The sequence below is a fragment of the Scaptodrosophila lebanonensis genome, unplaced genomic scaffold, assembly GCF_003285725.1.
Source record: "Scaptodrosophila lebanonensis strain 11010-0011.00,11010-0021.00 unplaced genomic scaffold, SlebRS2 tig00001415-arrow-pilon, whole genome shotgun sequence".
Taxonomy (NCBI): Eukaryota; Metazoa; Arthropoda; class Insecta; order Diptera; family Drosophilidae; genus Scaptodrosophila; species Scaptodrosophila lebanonensis.
In genome coordinates this window covers 3,669,238-3,679,543 of record NW_022060742.1, presented here as the reverse complement: position 1 = coordinate 3,679,543, position 10,306 = coordinate 3,669,238, and the positions used below count along the sequence as shown (strand labels likewise).

At 34.4% G+C, this 10,306-nt stretch overlaps 1 protein-coding gene across 1 annotated transcript in view; it reads right to left on the bottom strand.

Moving 5' to 3' along the window:
- Nucleotides 1–302: 302 nt before the first annotated feature.
- The window catches only part of LOC115632977 (gamma-aminobutyric acid receptor subunit beta), a 37,234-nt gene continuing 27,230 nt past the window's right edge, over nucleotides 303–10,306 (bottom strand). Inside the window, exons 8-10 of the mRNA XM_030530288.1 lie at nucleotides 9,361–9,645; nucleotides 5,056–5,591; nucleotides 303–4,957 (exon numbers count right to left, since the gene is read on the bottom strand). Coding sequence (XP_030386148.1) covers nucleotides 4,796–4,957; nucleotides 5,056–5,591; nucleotides 9,361–9,645 — 983 coding nt within the window. The 3' untranslated portion in view covers nucleotides 303–4,795. The remainder of the gene's footprint in view (nucleotides 4,958–5,055; nucleotides 5,592–9,360; nucleotides 9,646–10,306) is intronic.

Below are 10,306 nucleotides of genomic sequence, written 5' to 3'. Positions count from 1 at the left end.
TTGTAAACGAAGAACAAATTGTTTTACAGTATACATCAACCAATGAAATGATAGCTGATATTTTAACGAAAAATCTCCCTAAAGCGAAGCATGTTCATTTTACAAAGCTGTTAAATTTGATTTGAAAATTTTTGTAAAACATGTTTGCATTGAGGAAGGGTGTTGAAAATCAATACAAACATAAGTACCAATGCACGCATGTTAATATAAGCAGATAATAATCTTATGTTATCTACAAGTTATCTGTCACTGTTGCATACGAATGTAAGCATAAAGAATATGTATAGCAAAAGTGTCAGTCTCCAATAAAACTCTAAAGCGAACAGACGCACGGCGGTCCGCGACTATTGTCTTTTACTTTACTCCTACTGAGCCCTTCCCTTTTCAGCGAATATATAATCTATTCAATAAGGTGTAGTTCCATTTTAATCATACTACAGCTGTCATATGAACAATTGTAGGAAGGGGGCTAGGTACAAGGTGTGGAAGAGTCGGCATCTAAATAACCACATCTTAAATATGAAAACACTGTTTCTGAATTTAGTTTGTAAATGCTTTTTCAATTACCGTGCTAGTTAACGAAAGATCCGCTCAATAGTCTATAATTTAAAAGAATTGTTCTATTTTTGTTTGTTTGTTCACATCTAAGTAAGCGGCAATGCATAACCACAGATACAGATATATATGCGTATATATGTAAATATGTACATATGTATATTTGATTTGTTTACCTCTAATAAAACTTTGGTGTTATAGTCGCTATATAAACAGCGCCACCAAAAATGCTTACAACATTACTTACTGCCTGTATATAAATTAAAACTTAACACTTTTTGCTTTCATTATGTTTTTGTTTCGTTTGTTTTTTTTTTTTTTTGTTGTTGTTGTCCTAAATGCTTCAATATTTTATAAAAAGGTGACTATGGCGGACTAAATTTTGAAAATAATATCCATAAATTAGAAATAGTAAACTACTCGTACATTTAAAACTTAAATTTGTTTGCGTTCTTTGGAAATACGCTCCGAAACCATTGAGCAGCTATTTGTTGTTTTTGCTTTGAAATGTCTTCCTTTGTGTAGTTTATTTTGATTTGTGTTTAGTGTCCTTTTGCTTTTTAACATATTGTTTGTTAATTTATTAAATATATCATTTTATTTGTTTATTAATTTTCTGCTTTTATAGTTTTAATCTAGGTGTTTCTATAAGGATCAACATATTTTGTTCTTATGTATCACGGATTTAACTCTTTGCCGACTATCGACTCGCATTGACTTCTTATATGCTAGTGCAATGTTGGTCTACTCCGATCCGGGAAGGACCCGTTCCAGTACTAGCTCTGTGTGTTGTGCCGGATTTGCATTGCAATTCGAAATTTGCGCCCATATTTTGGCTGTTGTACGTAAATGTAGTTGTAAACTTTGCTATTGCGTTGGTTCAATCAATAGTACGAGTATATAGTACTTATGCCTGGCTTTGGCGAGCATTTCGATTTATAATACGAGTAACAAAAATGCACGTACAAGCTATATTGCTTTAATTGTATTCAATTTCTAAGTTTTCTGTTTGCATTATAGCTTCATTTTCATTAATTTTATGGTGTCTAGAAAGTTAATAAAGTAAGTTTCGCTTGGTTTTTGTCTTTTTGTTTTAGTTTTTGTTTTTGTTTTTAGTTTTGTGTTGTTTTGTTTTGTGTTGTTGTTTGCTTGTTGGTATTGGTATTGTTATTGGGAGTTGTGTGCTTTTCATGGAATAAAGTGTTTCGTTGTGATGTTCGTATATGTCATGGTTGGGCATGGGGTGGGGTGTCGGGTGTGAGGGTGTGAGGGTTCTGTCATTTTCTTTAAAGTCTAATCGTTTAGTAGAAAAGTTGTGCAAATGTCAGGCAAAAGGAGAATATATCTACAGGGAGCTGGTGTAGGTTCAGTTCAATTGTGGCTGTTGTGCCAGTCTAGGCCTAGTTATAACTTCACTTTGAGCGAGACAAAATCGTTCGAAATACAATAGATTACAAAATAAAAAAATTAATAATTGCATACCACCTATGGCTTAGTCCATTAGCTAAAGCCAGAAAAAAAACAGTTTCTGTAGTTTTTTGGGGAGCTGACATTGATTGGAAATAGAGAGGACAGGGTTAAATTAAACAATAAGGCAGAAATATTTTCCTAATTGAACACTTGTCTGTAGAAGCCAAATTGATTCGTTCACTTGAAGGCCGAATTCAAGATCTAGAATAAGTAACTATGTAGGTACACTCTTCATTCAGTTCAAAATACTGAAGATCATCTTTATGCTCACCTATTCTCGTCCAATTCAACAGAATCTCGAAAATGTATTTGTATACATGACATACAAGTATACTTTACAACTAACTGGTTGGAGCTTTGCGTTTGCATGGAATCCCCAATTTTCATTCATAAGTACGTTATTTCTTTTCGTATATACACATATACAATTAATTGGTTATATAAGTTACGGGTTGGGTTTCTGTATATAAAAAACTCGTGCTATATAGGTGCCTAATATATGCTGATGGTTCCTTTGCAGTTCCATATTTTTGCATATACATAAATGTATATATTTAAATAGCATATACATATGTATGTACGTATATGTATAAACATATTTTTGTCTTCATCTTGTGTATGTATAAACTTAGCTTCCTTTAATACTATCATATAAACTATATATATATTTATCTTGTATATTATGCTCAAACCTCAACTTGAGCCCTTTAGCTAGCTGTACAAAAATCTTTAGCCTTAGGTTTAGCGCTTAACGAAACGCCAATGACATTAAATTGTTTCTAAATACATACATACAATACAATTAATTTATGATATTTGCTTTGGTTTTCATTAACATTACCTAAACTTGTGCTATATTTAGTTGTTATCTTCTCTATAGTTTAACTCACTTGCCTGTATGAGTGCCTATGTATGTACGAGTATGTATGTTGTAACATGTCGCTTAAACTTGTCTGTGTGTCGTATGGAGGAACTTGCGCGAGAATGTAGGTATAGTATGTATGTATGTATGCAACTGTGTCCGAGTATGTGTGTAAATGTATATGTTTGGCTTTCTGTACGAGTAAATGGTGCATCGCATTTGTTGACAGCATGAACATTTTGCTCTTGGTTCCTAAATTATCTAATAATAATACTTATTAAAAAATAATGCTCTGCGAAGTTTTGCTCCTACTTTTCATTGAGAATGTGTTTGTTTCATTTCATATGTACAAAAGTTTAATTGAAAATCATAATTATACTAACTCATTGAGTACTTATTGATTTATGTACATATAGCATATACAAGTATATTCCAGCATTAGCTTGTCCGGTTGGGCCTTTTTTCCTCTGCTGTTCCTGTTGCTGGTTCCTCTATTGTTTCTGCTATTGTTTCCGGTCTATATTTACGAGTACGAGTATTATTTCCTTTATCAACTATTTCTTTGACTTATAATCTATTTTTAGGCAGTTTCATTCTTATTAGTGTGTATGTGTGTGCTTACGTACAATTAATTATATGGGTTTTTTTTCGTTTTGTTTTCAATGCCAAACCCTTATAGTGGTGTTACAAAGTTATCTTCAAAATGCTGAGTTGCGTGAGTTTTAAGTTTGGCCTGTGCAATTTATTTGTATCGTTTATATAAGTTGTTGTATTCCGATTTTGTTTTTTTTTCTTTTCTTTTCTTGTTTGCAAACAAATTATTTTTGTAAGTTGAATTATGTGATATTTTGTTGTTATTTGTTAGCTTTTTTATGTTTACTTGCACTAACTATTTGTTAATACTAATGCCCCATGATTTGTTTTCGGCTAAAACTTAAAAAGTAATATTTAATCTTATAAAAGGTGCACTCAAAGGGAATTACATACGTACAAGTGTATTCGTTTATAACTTTCAAGTGCAAATTATTTCAAAATTGGTATTTCATTATTTAAAGTTCGAGTTTCGAGTTCAAGTGCAACCTTAAATCAGAACGTTGCCTCAGTTATTGGGGATAGCACTCGAACGCGATTCTTCGCTATAATTTAATTTACTAAAAAATTTGGCCATTTTTAATGGAAGCGCTAAACATTGTCAGTTTTTAAATAAATATAACGGCTGATTGTGGGATAAAACAAAGTTTAATTTAGTCTATAGCTGTTGAGGTTTTGTGGCCATAGAAAGGGGGGAGAAGGCTAAGATCTTCGGTGTGAAGAATTAATACATAACTTAATCAGACCAAGTCCGCTTAACTTAAGGAAGACTCATTGGGTTTTTCTGGTCTGGGAAGCATCCAACGGCTTTAACCTCGATGAACCGAATACGTAGTGAATGTTAACTAAATAAATCAAAGAAATTTGCATTTTGCATTTTGTGTTTTATCGGTCTGGATCACATCTTTCAAACATTTTGGTTTCTCTTGTTCGGGGTAGTACGGGATGTGAGATTATCTTTAAAGAAATCTATTGACTGTGCTATTTTATAAATCATCTTTAGTTACTCATTAATGCTTGCTATAATTTGCTTACTGATTTCTTCTATGGTGTTAGTTTTGATTATTCGTTTTAATATACATACATATGTATTTGTTCATTAATGCTAGATTTTGACAATGACCATGTACGGGTATATGTATGTGTGTGTTCTTGTAATACTTATAAACAATAATTTGTAGCATTTGCATTTACTATCGCTAGTTAAAATTAGTTTTATATTTTAAGCGCCTTGTGTAGTTTTACTTTTCGTGCGCTATTCACTCGCCGACATATCCGTCTTCGCTGTCGCTGGCTCTTCCGCTGGCGCCGTTGCCTCTACTCCTCGCCCAGCAGGACAAGATCATCGGCAACCACGTCGCTGACATGCAGGTAGATGATCCAGTACATCAGATTGAAGCAAACGAAGCACACAGGAAAGACAATGCGCGAGTATTTGTCAATATCCGAGGGCGTTATACCCAACAGTTTGTTGATATCCTGCAAGTGGAAGTTGCAAGATAAATATTGAGATTAGTATTTGAATGAGCGAAGAACCCGTTTAATATCGCCGCATCATATACGATCTTTACCTTTACCTTTTTTACTTTTCCCGGATGCAATAGGTGGGCAGGCACTGCTGCTTCAGGGTCTCCGCCTCCCTCAGGTGGGCCCCCTCCACCACCGCCACCGCCGCCGCCACCGTGACCACCGCCACCACCAGGCACCGGTCCTGGCCCATGCGCCTGTGGTCCGCCACGACCGCCATTTACCGTGTTCTCCAATGTGCCGCCCTTGGAGTGTGCCTTTGGGTCGTGCACCTTGAATCTCACCTCCTGGAACAAGGGTCCCACTATCGAGCAACCGCGCGTACCAACGTTTTGTTGGATATTTGAAAAGCCAATTGGGCGGTTACTCACTGTTTGCTTCGGCGCATGAGGATGACCATGGCTGTGGCCATGGCCATGCCCATGTCCATGCTCAGCACCACCGCCTCCGACATTTGGATTCGGATTGGCCTGTTGCTGCACCCCATCAAGCTGTTGCTTTTTCTGTTCAGCTATCTTTTGGATCGCCATAAATCTTTGTTTTCGCATTTGAATTCGTTTTGCCATATAGCCGACGGTGGCGTATTCTACGATTGCGATACGATTTGGATACAGTTTCGAATTGGTTGTCAGTATTAGCATTGATAATGAGGCAATCGGACGGTTGATGTCCGGGATATGCGAATGCAGAAATTTTTGGCAGGACGAGTTCCACATGTATTTTTTTTTTTTTTTTGGTTTTGGTTTTGGTATTGATGATGATTGTATTTGTTGATTGTTGTAGTCAATAGTTTGTTGCAGAGTTAGAATTTATAGTTTTGGTTGATTTTGATTTGGAACAGTGCGGGGAAATGGAGCGTTGTTGGTTTTTATATTAATTTTCATAAAGAAAGACAAAAGAAATATATATGATGAAGAATTTTGTTAAATTATGTTGCAAAACTTCTAGAGGTGAGCATTGGGTGTAAAGTCATCTCGGCCTTGAAGCACTCATAGTTTTCTCGGGCCACACTTTACTCCCAACGAAAAAAATTGGCGGGGATTTGGGTAATAGGTACTAATTATTACTAAAGCAAAGAAGTACTTAAAGCCATTGCATGAGAATAAGTGGAGGGCATTGCTTTCGTGGAAAATAAATATATAATTTAAATATTTCTTGTTTAGAAGAAGGCAACATAAATTGAAAAGCAAGTGTTGGTTTTTGTATGTGATAGAGAGTTGAAGATTTTCGTCTATAAGTGGGCGTGTGAATCTTGTTTGTGTGTATGTGTGTGTTTGTTGTCTTTGTCGTAAATGAGTGGAGAAACTAATTTTAAGCTAATCGATATAGTATGTATACAATTTATTTATGAAGCTTAGACCATCATTTAAGGAAAATGTTTAAGTTCGTGCCTTAAATGCAAATTCATTAGGAAAGTCGCTTAGGTATCGGACACATAATGTCCACGTTTAGATTCGCATTGCCTCCATAATAACGAATGCAGACATATCTTTAATTCTTTCCAACCATTAGTTTATGTTCTTTGTTATGATATATGTATAGCTATACAAGCACTCGTATTTAACATCGACCGACCATAACACTATGCAACGCGATTTTGTATTTTAATTTTGGTGTGCTTGGGATGTAAAATCACAAATCAGTATACGGAACGACTAAATGAATTCGTAAAAGTAGGTTTGAAGTATTAGCCGAGCCATCGAACTAAGATGATCCTCAATCCAAAGATTAACTTCCGCATTACACGACTTTGAAAACTAATATAAATTATTTAAATATTTATTTATTATAGTCTCTAATTTTGATTGATTTTTATGAATCGCTCCGAACTTGTTTTTGATTTGCAGTGTTTTAGTGATTTGTATTGTGAGTTGATTATAAATTAATTTTATTTAGAGATTTAAAACTTTATTTCCACTATTCTAGCGAGATGGAAATAATTAAAAAGTCGATAAAACGCATAAAAACGTAATAATTTAATGTAATTTAACAAACAAAGTTAAAATTTTACTACTCAGATATCTCTCTATACTAAAAAGTGTACGGGTATATTGTTTTTGGTGTATTACGTAGACCACTTGGAGTAGACACATACATATATAGTAGGATCAAAATGACCAGACAAATTATTCGTGTTTGCTTTAATTCCTACTCCTCCTACAGATTTAGAGCTATTGAATATTTGTTTGCCATGTGAGATCACTAAAACATTTACTTAATTGTCCCACTAACGAAATGGCTTAGAAAGTATTAGAATCAAACCGAATATAGAGAATGCTGCTGAAAGTTAACCATGGACCATGTTAATGAAAAGTAGATAGTATGAATAGAGTATTCAAAGGTAGAAATACAATTTTCTCTAGATGTATTCATATTCTTCAAATTTTATTTGGCGAGCAGTGGGGTCTCTAATTATTGGCTTGAATTCACCGAAACATCTGTAATTTCTGCCGGCGAAAATACAACAAACTACGGAACATACATCAATTATTCATGCAGAAACTTATAGGAATTAAACAAACACCTTCATATGTATATATAAGTACATTAGTATGGATAAAAATGTTCCCCTTAGAAAGCAAATTTCTTTTGCGTTCGATTTTTAAATCCAAAGCACACTAAATAATAATACATTAGTTTGTGTTGCATAGTGTAGTCTTACAAATATTTAATAATGGATAAAATGGTGGGATTGGGTAAGGGTTGAGTACTTACCAAGCATCAGGAAATATTTGCTGTAAAGGCTACATAAAATAATAACCAAGACAGTAGAATTTACCGATTATACAGAGATATGAATCTTACCTCGCCTCTAAATTTCAGACCCTAAGCAACATCCGCTCTTGGGTGGTCATGTCTGGGACACCCATTTAAGTGACCCAAACTTAACAACCCAAGTGGGGAAACATTCTAAAGAGCTTGGGAAAATCCGGAGGCTTTGTGTTGATGATTTCAAACGTGGATTAGTAGCTTGGGGCTGTTGTTATAGATCAGCAATGCGGTTTGATATAGTTTAATGTTAAATGTACTATGTATTGATTTATTCAATTCAATCGCGACTCAAGCCAGGTGTGGCGCAGGGCATGCTGATTTTGTACAGTTGCGCTCAGTTTTAGCTCGTATCCTTGTATATGCTAACGGGTTTTTTATGAATACATATTTGGAATTTTAGGTGCGTTGTGCTTAAGCTTCATCGTTTGCATTAAGCGGTTGTGATAATTTTTGTTGTTGCGAATTCTGCGTTTTTTGGAGGAAGCTGGGCGTATATTGATATCTGGGTACCATTTCAGGTTGATCTGTGTACGCTCTTAGCGCTGTTTTGTCAGCCTGTTTGCTTGACTGGGGAGTACACAAAGTCAAACTGAGGCGGAATTTATAGTCTGGTAGTTTTTTGATTCATGCTTCATGCTTTTTAGCAAATGCTGCATTTTTTTGTGGTTATGGTGGAACAATTTGCGAAATTTTGCAGTCGGAAATTTTGTGCCTTTACACTTAGCGCGTATCTATGAATTTGCATACATTTTCTTTAGATGATAGTTACATTGTTTCTTTGAATAGAAAAATTAACAAGAACATACAAATACGAAAAAAGAGATTTGTTTTTTTTTTTTTTTTTTTTTTGCTTTAAGTTGCTGTTGTTGTTTGTAGTTGATTGTTGAAGGTGTAAATGGTTGCTGTATTATATATATATATATATTTATATTTAAAATACATTATTAAGAAAATAGAGAGAAAGTTAAGCTTGGGCTGTAACGTACAGCTTTTGCAAGCTGTGCTGAATTGGGCTTCTAAAGTTGGACATTCATTTGTGATGCCTTTTTTTGAAATGTAGGCATTTGAAATGCATGTCAAACTTTTTTAGCAGAAACAAGGCTTTATTTTGGCACAGCGCAATTCAACACAATTATGATGATTTTTTAAAATTGTAAGTCTATTATATTTATAATATTTACACATTGACCTCTAAAAGTCAATAAATCACAAATGCGTGAGATGTTGTGCCAATATTGAGTTGGAGCTTATAAAAAAGTATATCTTATATATTTTTTAATTTGGATATTTTGACTCAATTGTATAGCAATTAGATAGAACCAAAAAAAGGTATAGGTCGTATAGATAGTGAGAAATAGAGTGTTTTTTTTTTTTTTATATCGGACACTGGGATATAGTTTTTGTCCCAAGAGAAACAGAAATGATAAATTAAAAAAAATATATATGAAGTTGTTCTTTTAATACAGCGTGTGTATATGTGCGAGTTTTGGTGCTCATGTGTTGGTTGATTTGGCTGGAATTGTTTTTTGTTTTGCTAGATACGTTGAATCTAATACTGGATATGGTTACGAGAGTTTGTTTACCCAGTAGACTGGCAAAGACCATAACGAAGCATGTTCCCAGATAAACGTCAATCGACTTGACGTACGAAATCTTTGGCAGCGCTGCGTTTGTTGACGACATCAAAGTGGTCATTGTCAACACGGTTGTCACACCGAGCGCCACACGCGCCGGCGTTGCATTGCGATTGAGCCAAAATGATACCCATGATATAATAACGATCAGTCCAGAGGGTATGTAGATTTGTATAAGATAGTAGCCCATCGAACGCACGAACTGAATCTCACAGGCTAAACGCGAATAGTTGCCTGCGATCAGTTGAAAATTTGTATTTTTAATTATTATTATTATTATTTTTTTTTTTGATATACCAGGTTATTGGTTTAATTTGTAATTAAATTTTGTTTTTCGAATTGGTCGACGGGCGTGTGGAACGAGTGAGAGAGAGAGAAAGAGAAAATTTATATGTAGTTAGTATGCTGTTGAACAATTTTTCTTTAAAGTCAATATTGTTGCAAAATTGTTAAATCAAATCTAAAAAGCAAAGTCAACAAAAACTATTTAGTAAACTATAAGTAAGTAGATATGAGCGGCTTTCAATGAGATGTTATGATAATATGAAACGCGACCTATTGTATATATTAAACAGCTTTGCTGTCTATACATGTTGGGAACCTTATCGTATCATACTATAAGACAGAAAAGAAATAAATATCATTACAATCAGTTATATTTATATGCACATGTATATATGGCCGTTCAGCAATTAGTAAGTCGGGCAATTGGGAATTAACCGCATTCATTTCTTGAAATTTCTCCCCCAACTAATTACATACGAGCTGTGGTATTGTTAATAATTGCATCTTTGTGATTTTTGCTATGTTATGGATGGATTTCCTAGCAATTGTCTTTAGGGGCAGTTAAACTTAGTCAACAAATATGGTTAGGATGACGTAAAATGTAACAAGC